The following is a 13,398-nucleotide window of genomic DNA, read 5'->3' as shown; positions in this document are numbered from 1 at the left end:
AAAAATGAAGTTCGTCAACATTAATTACCGAGCAATGAGTTTGGAAATAGCAGAACTAAAATGTCATTTCCCGTTATAAACATTTTTGAGCACCTAATTGTCTCAATCGTCAAATAAAAAATATTTTAAGTCGATATTACACATATACAAAAATTTGTTTATGAAAAAAGTAATACTCACAGCAATATATGCGATGATTGTCATATAAATATAGAAGACATGATCCAATATTAAAATCCTGAGCGTCAAAAATACCCTTGAGCGCATTCACAATGATTTTCCCTCGCTTTCCAACATGATTCGAGTGACAAGGACATAAAAACGTTTAATTAACATTAGCCAACAACTACATCAATAATTACGCTAGTGTAGTTTAACTACATTTTCTATATTGAAAAATATCATTAAGCGAGGGTTTAGCACCTCCGTCGTTGGAATAAGTTAATATAAGTCCAAAATGAGAAGCGCATGATCAGATCATAACATAAGTGAATGTTTAAAGTTCAGAATGCACTTGCGACACGACGCGAAGCGATGCGATCGAATCGCTGGAAGATATAGTATGCCAATTAGGTATTGTACCGGGTTTAAGCGCACATTTAGTTAAATATAAAACTAGTAAATTACTTAGTGTCGTATCGCAAATTTTCAGAGCTTCACAAAGAATAATTTTCTGCTCCAAGTCATATAGATAAGAGCTACGTTTTGCTATATGGATGTCATTGTATGCGCAATTACTATTTTGTAATCTGGTCCAAGGGATGGAATATTCAGTTCTAAAATTTCTCAATAGGACAGCCTCATCTCTATAATTTGTTATCCGACAAAAAACATTGCAATTGCGGAGTTATTGCCGTGAACGATACACGCCATGTGGGTTTCAAATATATTGTGCATATCTTTTTCAGAGAACACAACACTTCAAGCTGCCATTGTGCATAAAATTCTACTTGCTACTTCCTATATGACTTGGACCACAATCAATGTATTGCTTAAACATAAGACATCGCAAAAACATATTCAACGACCACATTCACTTTCATTCACTTCGACAGATGATGCGTGTATACAGAATCAACCAATCAAATTTCACTCGAAAAAAATAAACCACAACGATTGGTCGACACGATTCCGTACAGCGCCGCACTTCTGAAACTCATCTGTCATTCTCTATGACGTAAACAAAATGATAAATTAAAATAAATTATTTGAATCCTCAGTGTTAACAACGTTGAGACCTATCTATGTACATTACTTATTATTACTCGTACAAGACTCACTGTAAATCACATTGGTATAGTCACTTTCGTCTCAGGCGTTTTCGGCAGCGCCTCTTGTATTATGTCAACTCATTGAACTGAGCTAGAGCGCTTTTCACCCTGTAAAAGAAAACGTAAGTCACTGTCGGAGGAAATTACTGGCTTTTTTTTTAATTTCTAACTGCAGGTCGATTAAAGGTTTTAAGTAAATTGTTATAAAAATGAGTTACTTTTGGCCTGGACTTCGTTTTTTGCAGGTATTTCTAGAATGCATTTTTAAAGTCCTGTTGTTTTTACTTCAGTTTTGATATATGTATAAGATTTCCATATACGTTTCATAAATGTTAGTCGCTGTCTCATACAATTTATAGAAGATATTAACTTGTTAGGTATTGGATACGCAATGAGCCACTTTATATAAAACTGAGAGTGCATGCACTTAGCAGTTAGGAAACTTTAAATTGTTTCTGTTTTTTCTTCATTTTCATCTTCTGCGTGTAAAAATCCAGCCAAACAAAGGCGATATAAACGGCCATGCTACGGGAAAGATTGCAACATGTAGGTGAGTGGCCGTTACTTGTCGTGCAGGTGCTGCGCGTCGGGGCGCACGCGCAGGCCGGCCAGCGCGCGCAGCACGCCCAGCTCGGCCAGCCGCGCCTGGCGCGCGCCCGCGCCCGCCTCGCCGCCGCGCACCAGGTTGCCCGCCACGAACAGCGCCGCCTCCTGCAGCTTGCTCTCCGGGTGCGCCTGCGCAGAGATCGTGCCAAGTGGAAACATGCTTCATTTTATGTATGTATATTATACGAGACAGTACGAGTTGGCTTTGAAATAAGTTCTACACTTGTGTTACAACATAATAACTAGATGATACTCTATTTTATAATAAATAGCACTGGCTCAATCAGACAAATTACAAAGGGCAAACAACCAATTCGGACAAAAAAATATGTAACAATACTACGCAATCTCCGCCTACCGCCTAGTAAAATTCTAATTCTTAAGAAATCCTATATGAAAAAATAAAATTTTAATTAAAGATAAATTAAGAAAATTTACAGATCAATTTAACGTCAGTATGAATAATCAATTCACATAATCAAAAATCCCAATCTTTTTTATGTCAACTTTTTTTTATAAATTAAGTAAGTGATTACTAACCAAATAGTCCACCAGCTTCCTCAGCACATCCTCGTTGGCCATAATAAAGTCCCTGGCCTTCTCACCGTCCCCAATGTTCCCCAGGATACAAAGCGCCTGTTCTTTCACCTCAGCGGGGTACGAGCCTTCTAGAACTACTATCACAGCCTGAAAAATATACATTGTCTCTGAATCTTTTCTTAAAATACCTGAATGTGCAGGTTACCTCACGATGTTATATATGTAAATTAAATACCTGCATCACTTGAGAAGAGTACTCGCTCATGATCGCGTCTATATGCTGCCTGGTGGAGAGGAGGTTCCTCAGCAGACCCAGGGTCTTCATTATGACTCTGGTGTCGCTGTCTCCAAGTAACCTGAACATTTGCTCTGTGCCCAGGCAGTTTAATATGCGCTGCTTCACTTTTTGTTCAGCCTGTTATTAAAAAACATCACCACATATTAGTAAAGTCCCCCGCTATTTTTGTATCTGTATGTATGTGCTAAAAAAGGAAAGATATAAATGGATTTTGTTCCTGTTTGAAATGTGAAAAAGAGGGTTCTTTGCAGAAGGTTTATATTACATATATCTATAAATGTTACCCGTGCTTAGTTTCTGCTAAGTTCTAGTTGTTTTTTCCTTCAAGTAAATAAATATATAAATTTAAAAAAATAGATAACCTGAAAGGCCATATTCATAAGTGCCCAGATGCCGTTTAGCCGGAGAGCCGCTTCCGGTCTTTTCGTGAGGTTACATAACATCTCAACCGCACCTGTAAATTTATAAATTTAAATACGGCCCTTTTATATATTTATAATTTATAATATTATAATAAATATAAAAGGGCCGTCTACAAGCCCTCTAAAATACCGACCTAACCCATTTTTTTTTTAAATGAAATATCGGAGTACTTTGTCTCATCATGGGTGACGAAATACTCATACAGAATGAAAGTTTCAAATTATTTAATCGATTTTTCTGGTTCTTCCTCGGCATGTGATATTATAAAAAAAAAATAAAAGAAAAATTTGATCTACGTGCCAACATGAGACAAAAGAACAATGTTTGTACATGTGTTTGTAAGGCGATAACTTTTTATAATTTGGTAGATATATACATAAGTAAGGTAACTACAAGTTTGCAACAGGTTATAGTTAGTACAGGATTTTGTTACAAGATGGCGTTACAAATAATCGCGAGGTCTACGTTCGTATTGAATAATTGTACAAAAAAAAAGAAAGAAAACAAAATTTAACAACACCCGAAACTAATACAGTATCACATCAAACCTTGATCTAACATTGGCTCTTTGGCGGGCGAGAACTCCAGTAGTAGGTTGCATAGTGTCGACGACCCCACGGTCAACAGTTCGGTGCCGGGCGAGTCGTTCAGGAGTTGCATTAGCGGCCGCCATACGGCGTGGTCCTACAATAGTGAAATAACTTTGATCAACTATATATACTAGATTCATAGATGAGAAAAAATGATAAAAAAACGAATTAACGTCCGAAATTTAATACGTCGTCATACATATAAATAATCTCGTCTGTATATACAGACAGAGCCAAAGTTCGAGCAAAAACTAAAAGGCCACGATCAGCTGTATGGCTTAATGATGGAATTGAAATTCTAATAATTTGTTTGCTAGCTCATCAACTAAAAGAAATTCAAGTTTGATAGCCTATCACTCAGTCGCCTTTAACGACATCCATTAAGTATATATAAACTTTAGATTCATCGTCATTTTACAGATAAAACCATTCAAAAAGGAATAAAGCACACAATCCTTAAATATATAGTTTTATATTTGAGTATTGATTGCTTCCTTTAATATCGGTCACCCAGGTACCTAAAATTGTACAAAGTAAAACGATACACAGTGCAACCTCGATATAACAAATCGAAAGGGAACAAGTAAATATTCGTTATATCAAGTAATTCGTTGAACTGAGATTTGTTATGTTGAGGTTAGGTTGGTCTAAAATTCGTTATAAAGAGGTAAAAAAATAGTTTTATTCACCTCAACATTACGTTCTTATCTTGTTATAACTAACAACTTCACTAATAAATAAAAACACATTTTTATTAAATTACTGTGTGTATTTTCTATTTAAAAACAATTAGGTGAGTTACAATTTTTTTCTTACATAATTAATTTAAATTAAATGCAGTAAAATCCGTAAAAGTAGGTGCAAAGATTATGTAGGTGATTTAATGTTTATTTTAAAGATTCGCACAACAAACTTTCTTCTGAAAATTTTAAAATTGTAGCCAATGTACTTGCGGGTATCCCGAACTTATTAGCTATGTCTAATTTTTTCGTCATAGGATTTTTATCAACATAATTAATGATGGTTCGCTTTTCTGTGACCGATAAGGAACATCTTTTACGTTTCTGAGCCATATCAACTTGAATCTTTAACAATAGTGACGAGCAGCAGTGTTTACATTACTTTCCATCAAACAACAATGATTGTTTTACGAACAAAAGCATGTCGAAACCTGTCGCGACATGAATCACATACTATGAGATTAAGAATCATACATTGGTGGGAACTTTATATAAAGGTTTTGGGTTGACAAAATTCGTTAATTAGAGGTATTTATATTGTTTCTTGATAGTTGAAAATTCGTTATAAAGAGGTTGATCGGTAAAAATGTTCGTAATGTAAAGGGATATTTTACATTGACTCTTATGGACAATTCAAGGGGATTACGAAGACTTTGTTAAATCGAGGAAGTCGTTATATCGAGGTACGTTATATTAAGGTTGCACTGTATTGCAAGAATTTTATTAAAAATTCAGTAAAAAATAGATATTTACCTGAAACGTCGTCCGTAGCTGTTGCACAGATCGGGACAGAGAGTGTAAACATCTTACAGCTGCTAATCTTATCTGTAAAAAAAAATATGCTATTTATACGTAAAAATATTATCCTACTATGTATAGTAATTTCTTCGCTGTTACAAAGAAATTACTGTTTCAGTCAGACAATTGACTTTATACAATCGTTTTTATACAATCATACTTTGACTATCTGTATGACAAGATTTATGGTAAAATCAAAATCAATCAATCAACCGTGTGGTTTCCGACACTTTAGAATAAGACCACTCCATAATTTCCCCGTTTGTCGTAAAAGGTGACTGAAGGAAAGGCGAATAAACTTGAGATTTTCTGTAGTCAATGGGCTAGGGCAATCTGTCACTATTTGAATCTCAATTTCATCATTGAAGCATCATTGACGATATTATTACATAGAATAAGGCAGTCGCTTTCCGTGTCTGTCACTATGTCTGTATGACTACACAGCGGCATTTGATGCAGTTTCTTTTAATTGAGTGATCAAGAGGAAAGTCTATATGTTTATGTCTATAACGTGCGAAGTCAGGAGGGGTCACTAGTGCATCATAAAGCCGTGGTATATGATCTTCTCATAATTAGCTTGAGACCAAACTTTTAAAAGACAGCGAATCTATCACATAACATAGACAACAACTCACAGAAGGCTCCGGATTGTTCATTCCACTGACGATATGCATCATTAATCCGTGTGTTTCTATAATTCTCTTTCTTATATCCTCATCATTGGCTCCCAGGGACGCGAAACATTTGAAGGCGCCCTGTTTAGCGGCGGCGGACGGGCAGTTCACAATGTCTGCGAGCGAACTCATCAGGTGGTTGGAGATTGCCGCCAGCCTTTGTAGGGATGTGTCGACCTGGAATTAAAGCGGGTCAAACAACTCCAATACACAAAAACTGATAATTAAAAGCTAAGTGATAAATAACAATATGATAAATTATGTAGGTACGTAATTTTTAGGCAAGAGTGACAAGTTGGTATAATAAGCTTAAGTTTTTTTTTTTTTTTAATATGCTTAAGCCTTATGTTGGCAATATTTTTCAAGATAGGGTTTTCAAAATTTATGTAGACACAGGTCGCGCCGATGGGCACCTGCTATTTGATACAGGTAAATAAGCTTAAGTTTATACAGTACCTTAATCCGTCTTTATCAGAGACCACACTTAATTACTATTTCAGCCAGATTTCAGATGTGTGTTGATCAATATCACATTTTTCAGTAACTTTTTTAATGATAGAGTCTTATTATAAAAATAAAAGAATTAATGAAGAGTATAATTAACTGATGTAGAATAATTACAATAAGAATCTCACCTCTGCCAAGTAGGCTAATGTTTCCGCGGCTTTTGCTCTGATTTCCTCGGGCATTTCTTTAGTACAGAGCCGGGCCAGGCAAGGAAGCGCACCAAACACCACTCTGTTGGAGATAATAAAGTTATTGTTATTACAGGCATGAATGATTAACATTATTTATCAGCTTTTATTATAAGCTTGAAAAAAGAACATAAGTTGGATTATTTATTAATTGATGCTCTAACAGTGAGTAAAATTATGACAAAACCTACATTTTCAAGACAACAAAATATGTAACCATGATTTCTTTGTCAGGGTCTCGCGGTGGTCATACGCGAGGTGCTCCTGATAAGCTGATCTTCCGTGTGCCAAGAGAGGAAATCTTAGATCCAGAACAATCTGAAGAAACATAACTTTCCCTTACTGAAGATCGAACTTGGGCCTTTTGGTCTTACAGCCTGGCAAGTCTCATTGTGTTTATGTAGCTCAAGTTTCACAAATAAATATGAAATTTCACTTATAAATTCTTAAAAATACTTCGCCAATATCTCAATATCTTAAGATAGAGACATTTGCAATACGCATCAAAATTAGTGATCACAATGGCGCTTTGACATGCCACACAAACTTAGTTATCATTTATACAGAACAGCCTGTATATAAATAGAGGTATCCTATTGTCAGTACAGCATGAGCATACAAACTTGGTGTCGTTGTGTGGCAGGGCGCCGGCGCGCTGTATGAAGGTGAGACACCGCGCCGCCGCGAGCGACACCGCCAGCGGCTTGTCGCGACACACCAGCGACATCAGCAACTCTGGGATTGTTTTGTCTCCGTGTCTGTTAATGGGGAAATTACGGTTGTGTCAGTGAAATAAAAAATATAAATATAAATTAAAGGTCGGGATTGTTTTGTCTCCGTGTCTGTTAATGGGGAAATTACGGTTGTGTTAGTGTAATAAAAAATATAAATATAAATTAAAGGTCGGGATTGTTTTGTCTCCGTGTCTGTTAACGGGGAAATTACGGTTGTGTTAGTGAAATAAAAAATATAAATATAAATTAAAGGTCGGGATTGTTTTGTCTCCGTGTCTGTTAATGGGGAAATTACGGTTGTGTTAGTGTAATAAAAAATATAAATATAAATTAAAGGTCGGGATTGTTTTGTCTCCGTGTCTGTTAACGGGGAAATTACGGTTGTGTTAGTGAAATAAAAAATATAAATATAAATTAAAGGTCGGGATTGTTTTGTCTCCGTGTCTGTTAACGGGGAAATTACGGTTGTGTTAGTGAAATAAAAAATATAAATATAAATTAAAGGTCGGGATTGTTTTGTCTCCGTGTCTGTTAACGGGGAAATTACGGTTGTGTTAGTGAAATAAAAAATATAAATTAAAGGTCGGGATTGTTTTGTCTCCGTGTCTGTTAACGGGGAAATTACGGTTGTGTTAGTGAAATAAAAAATATAAATATAAATTAAAGGTCGGGATTGTTTTGTCTCCGTGTCTGTTAATGGGGAAAATTACGGTTGTGTCAGTGAAATAAAAAATATAAATGTAAGGTCGCGAGATGGACCAATCTGGTGAAGTTCACAGGGAATCATTGGATGCAGGTCGCCCTCAATAGCGAGGTGGAAGTCATTAGGGGAGGCCTTTGTTCAGCAGTGAACTTTTTACGGCTAAAATAATGAAGATGATGATGAAATGTAATAAGTCACATTTTTCTTTTCATAACTGTAAAGAGAGAAGACGACGACTAATGATAATCGCTAAATAAAGTACAAAAAAAAAAAATTATGTCAAATTTAAGGCTAAATAATGATGGCTTGCTGAGCTATGCTTGGTATACTCGCCCTGGCCTTTCACAAGCATGCCCCTGATTTCTTCAAGGTATGTCTACTCCTTCTCCTTTCAACATTCCCATGCACACTCTTATATTATTATCAAACTATTTATAAGTAAAAAAGCTACTTACTTGGTAGTCAATGCAACATGTGAAACATTACTATTCTCAAAGCACATATTGGCTAACAGTTCCAATGCTGGTGTGGCTCTTGCTACGGGTGGTCCGTTCCTTCCATTGGACAACATTGCTGCGATAGCTGAACAAGCTCCGGCCGCACATAATGCTTCCTGCTCGAGTGTGCCTCCGCACCAGATGGCGAGGATCCGGACAACACAACAACGTGCTGTGGGTGAACCTTCACGGGCGATTTCTGAGAAAACAGAATTAAATTTCCATCTATACTAATATTATAAAGCTGAAGAGTTTGTTTGTTTGAAGGCACTAATCTCAGGAACTACTGGTTTGAATTGACAAATTCATTTTGTGTTGAAAAGACCATTTATTGAGGAAGGCTACATAACATCATGCTGCAACTATTAGGAGCAAAGAAATAATGGAAAATGTGAAAAAAAGGAGAAAATTTTTCATACATGATGCCCAAAATCACTTTTCCACGCTGACAAAGTTGCGGGCACAGCTAGTTAAAGATATGTTTGTCTTAAGTTCTATGAGCCAGGAAATATTGATTGTGCTGTTTCAAAATGGTATGTTTTCAAGGAATGAAAAAAATTGCAACTTCTCTACTTTAGTAAGAGAAAAAATATTTAAAACAGTGGAATAGAAAGAATGGTCCAGTGATGTGAGGATATAACCTAATGACAAAGAACATACGTGTCAGTCTTGTCAAGAGTCTCATATCTGCCGGAAGTGCTGCGATTGGGGCTGGGGGTTGTAGGAACACGCTGCGTAGGGCACATAGCGCTGCTTCAGCCAGCTTTGTTGTAACCGGTACATTCTTTAACAGTTCCACCAGAGCGGTGGCTGCTCCTTGGTCTACTAGTGAGGATACATTCTCTTGAGTGCCTTTGGCTAGTGACCCTAGAAATATACATTAACATATTTAACATATCTATTGTCACATTTTCATGACTGAGACTTCAAAATGTAAATTTGGTTCATGCATATTTTCAAAATCATAGACACATATCACTTTTCATCAAAAACAGATTGATTTGAAAGATACATAAGCCACATAAAAAGCAACAGCTCTGTCCCTTATTGATATTTTTGATTTATTGTTTCAATAACTCCATTATGTTACATTTATGCTACCATTATATTTATTATTTATCTACCATTATTACCTTCTTCAAGATAATAATGTCTCCAAAAGTTCATTCACAATGATCAAACCTGAATACTCTTCTGAAAACAAATTGACATCTTGAAGAGGGTAGTGAAATATTATGGAAGTTATATACCCATGACCTCTCACATGTCCAATGCCTTACCTATCCCATTTCAACACTAATCAAAAATCTCATTAAAAAACTTCGCTTTCAAACAAGAATCGTCAACAGGATCAGATTATAATACTTATTAAAGATTTTACCAATTGTGATTGTAGCCTCAAGTCTTATATTGGGATCGAGTGCTTCATCCGACATCAACTGCAGTAGCCGCGGTACCACTCCTTGCTGTATCACAGAGGTCTTTTGTCGATTGCTGCCGATCACAGAGTTTTTCAGGGTCACCAAAGCTTCTATAATTTTCGTTTCATCCGAAGAATACAACTCATCTATGTAAGAACGTGAACTCTCGATATCCTATCGGCAGAATGTTATAGGTTAAGTCACTACTCCATATCATGTTTATTGTATAATAAATTCTTTAAAATATTTTATATGTATCTTACCATAAATACTGTTATTTGCTGCATTTTTATCAACAGATTTTACGCAGAAATCTTGGTAAAAATAACTTGGTGAAAATCATTCGATTCGAGGCCGAAAACGCTGTCACCAACAAAACTGTCTGTCAATGTCAAAGCCAAAAAAATTTTCTATTTATTCCCTCGTTTTATGAAGGATGCAAAAGCCCATGCAGCCAAGTCTTTAACCAAATATAATACAGGAAAAAATCCAAAGCGTGTCAAATTATTTTCTTTTACGTTTTCAGAAAACTATGTAAGCTGGAAGGCAAAACCATTGCTTGCAATTGCAATGACAGAAAACAAAATGATTTCAAAATAATAATTTAGAATTAAGCCAGGTGTTACGTGATGCGAAGTTTTAGTCTTTACTTTTATTCAGGTTGTACGCTTTAATTTTCATTATTATTTGGAAGTAAGGTACAAGACGTGTTTAGTTTCAGTCACTTTAGAGTAGGGCATAAAAATAGAACATAAGGAATAGACACATACTAATCTCGAAAACTGTAATTCGATTCCCTTGTTGGCTTCAATCCTGCGGAAACTATAATTTTTATTGGGATGATACACCATGTCCTTCTCCATACTTTACACAATACGTATGCTAAATTTTATACAGATTGATTCAGTGGTTGAGTAGGAACTGGAATTTTTGAACATTTAGGTATTCCATAGACAAATAGACCAGTATCGATATCGGCATCAATGAGAGCGATTGGGAGCACAGATTTCTACGGCCACACAACTCTTTTTAGTTTTTATTAATATATTTCAATAATAGCTAGTAATAATATGTTAGCATAAATTTTTATTTATCATATATGAGAATAGCGCTATCTATCATAGCTTGCGTAAACGAGTTGTTATTATTTTAATGGATTCTATTAAAGTCACCTGGAAGCGTCTATGAATGATATGATTTGTGTATGATAAATTGATGACCCAAGATGTCTCTGACCCATCCTAAAATGGAATTGTGTGAAGTCACAATGAACACTCGATGAAATTCTGTTAAATTTTTCTCCTCCAATCAATATCCTCTTGAAATTGAAGTTAAATTAAATTTTACAACTTTTTCCTAACTGTAACAATACTTTCATGTAAACCGCATCAAAATCGGTCCAGCGAAACGCGGGTCAGAGAAGAAACTTTTTTTTAAAGGCGGTTAATCAGTGCCTACCGCAGTCAGTGCACATCCGTACGAACGATTTCACAACTAACTTAATATTACAATATACACAAAAATATTAATATATACATATAATCACGTCTATATCCCTTGCGGGGTAGACAGAGCCAACAGTCTTGTAAAGACTTATAGGCCACGTTCAGCTATTTGGCTTTAAGATAGAATTGAGATTCAAATAGTGATAGATTGCTAGCCCATCGCCTAAAAGAGGAATCCCAAGTTTATAAGGCTATCCCTTAGTCGCCTTGTACGACATGCGTGGGAAAGAGATGGAGTGGTCCTTTTCTTTTTTGTAATGGTGCCGGGAACCACAAAAATATTAATAGCAGATTGAAATAAAATATTAGCGCTTGAAATTCAGTAGCGCCCACTGTCCGTAATATAATGAACGATTTCGCAACTAACACTCGACGAAATTTTAATATGAAACAGCAGTTGGAACAAATATATTTTAACATAATTAGGTAAAAAAATAATAGCATATTGCCATAACGCGTTGGCTAAGTATTTCCCCACACTATAACACTATGCTTTAGTACATTCTTTGGGTTATGTCTCGTTTTAGTTTTGTCCACTTTGACTTTGTGTTCCCTTCTCCGTCCAAGTACATAATTCATAATAATTCTCAGTTGTTTTGATTTGTCTCTGAATTCGACACCCAATAAGTTTTTAAGTTAAGGAAGTGTTTTTCTATACATATATTCAGTGAGTGATTTGAATTAAATCATGTTGTTTTGCCACTAGACGAAGTAAATAATTATTGATAACATGGCTGACTCAGGAGTGGATACGAGCAACGAAAGTAGCGATAATCCCATTTTTGATCACTCCCACTGTATATTTGAATTCAACCCCCCAGCTATCCCAATCAACTTGTCTGGACAAGCTATACCTCTTGACTATTTCGACGGACGACATGATCATATCGGGAAAATAAAATGTATCACAAAGGCTAGGCACTGCAGGCTCAAATACGGGTGTGGATCCCGCAGAAACAAACGACTTCGGGTTGCCGCCTCTACTAATAATGTAGAACTTGTGGAAACGCTTTTATTGTCTGGCGCCGATCCCAACTCATCTGATGAGCATAAACGAAGTCCTTTACACTTGGCAGCATGTTGGGGATATGTAGATGTTGTTAAAACGCTATTAAAACATGGGGCCAATCCTAACATTAAAGATTCTTTAGGAAACACACCTTTGCATCTTGCTGCCTGTACAAATCACATTCCAGTTGTTATTGCCTTGCTCGATGCTGGTACAGATGTTAGTTCAAATGATAGACATGGTCGCAATCCATTACAACTGGCACAGAGTAAATTGAAGCATATAAGAATGCGTTCCACTGGCCATTCTTCAGAAGGAACTAAACAAGTTATCAATGAAATATGTTTAGTTGTGGAAATGATGTTGAAATACATGAAGATACAGAAAGCTGATTCGGGTGATCTAGAGTCTCTCCGAGAAAGGTTAGAGCGAGTGAGCACACGGGAACAAGTTGACACAGAAGTACAAAATCTTCTTGACAGTCTTGATTCCTTGAAATTAAGATAATGCTTTTATTTTCATGGAAAATTGCAAGACTGTTTAGGGAATGTACTGCCTATAATAATAATAACTCACAAGTAGATATAATTATTGATAAGTAAATGTTATGAGACAATTTTCTATCTTTAGCTTTCATAATATCTTTTGATTTTGTAAGAAGAACCTAAATGTAATGATATACTTTATAACAATTATTATTTGGTTTGGTAGAATATTATATATGATAGATTCTTTTTATAAAGACTCAATTTTATTAATATTGATAGTATTAAGATCAACAAATAAACAGCAGGTGTCACAATTTCAACTGTATCTTGTGCTTACTTGAATGTAATTTGAATTATAATATGTTATAAATGTTTTTGATTTGATGAAGTTGTTTCAATAATACCC

At 35.7% G+C, this 13,398-nt stretch overlaps 2 protein-coding genes across 2 annotated transcripts; one reads left to right on the top strand and one right to left on the bottom strand.

Annotated features, from left to right (window-relative positions):
* Nucleotides 1–627: 627 nt before the first annotated feature.
* On the bottom strand, nt 628–10,909 carry LOC106135147 (armadillo repeat-containing protein 8). Its single transcript, XM_013335366.2, has 15 exons — nt 10,761–10,909; nt 10,254–10,372; nt 9,951–10,164; nt 9,230–9,436; nt 8,528–8,768; nt 7,259–7,393; nt 6,576–6,678; nt 5,902–6,117; nt 5,222–5,293; nt 3,687–3,822; nt 3,078–3,169; nt 2,653–2,832; nt 2,418–2,564; nt 1,837–2,006; nt 628–1,379 (listed from the first exon to the last, which is right to left on the bottom strand). Exons 2-15 carry the CDS (start codon nt 10,275–10,277, stop codon nt 1,340–1,342), a joined length of 1,977 nt encoding a protein of 658 aa, XP_013190820.1. The 5' UTR covers nt 10,278–10,372; nt 10,761–10,909; the 3' UTR covers nt 628–1,339.
* Nucleotides 10,910–11,990: 1,081 nt separating this feature from the next.
* LOC106135084 (ankyrin repeat domain-containing protein 54-like) lies at nt 11,991–13,376 on the top strand. The gene has a single exon (XM_013335274.2). It carries the CDS (start codon nt 12,226–12,228, stop codon nt 13,009–13,011), a length of 786 nt encoding a protein of 261 aa, XP_013190728.1. The 5' UTR covers nt 11,991–12,225; the 3' UTR covers nt 13,012–13,376.
* Nucleotides 13,377–13,398: the final 22 nt, after the last annotated feature.

This window comes from Amyelois transitella, chromosome 11 (genome assembly GCF_032362555.1).
Source record: "Amyelois transitella isolate CPQ chromosome 11, ilAmyTran1.1, whole genome shotgun sequence".
Classification (NCBI taxonomy): domain Eukaryota; kingdom Metazoa; phylum Arthropoda; class Insecta; order Lepidoptera; family Pyralidae; genus Amyelois; species Amyelois transitella.
The sequence above is the reverse complement of the archived record's forward strand: the minus strand, read 5'-3'. Positions and strand labels throughout refer to the sequence as shown.

What these genes read in the sequence shown, in the direction of transcription:
- LOC106135147 (XM_013335366.2), bottom strand. Translation starts at nt 10,277, where the DNA reads ATGCAGCAAATAACAGTATTTATG. An exon ending in AGCAAATAACAGTATTTATG is followed by an intron (nt 10,165 to 10,253) that starts GTAAGATACATA and finishes TTCTGCCGATAG; the next exon opens with GATATCGAGAGTTCACGTTC. An exon ending in TGAACAATCCGGAGCCTTCT is followed by an intron (nt 5,294 to 5,901) that starts GTGAGTTGTTGT and finishes TTTTTTTTACAG; the next exon opens with ATAAGATTAGCAGCTGTAAG.
- LOC106135084 (XM_013335274.2), top strand. Translation starts at nt 12,226, where the DNA reads ATGGCTGACTCAGGAGTGGATACGAGCAACGAAAGTAGCGATAATCCC.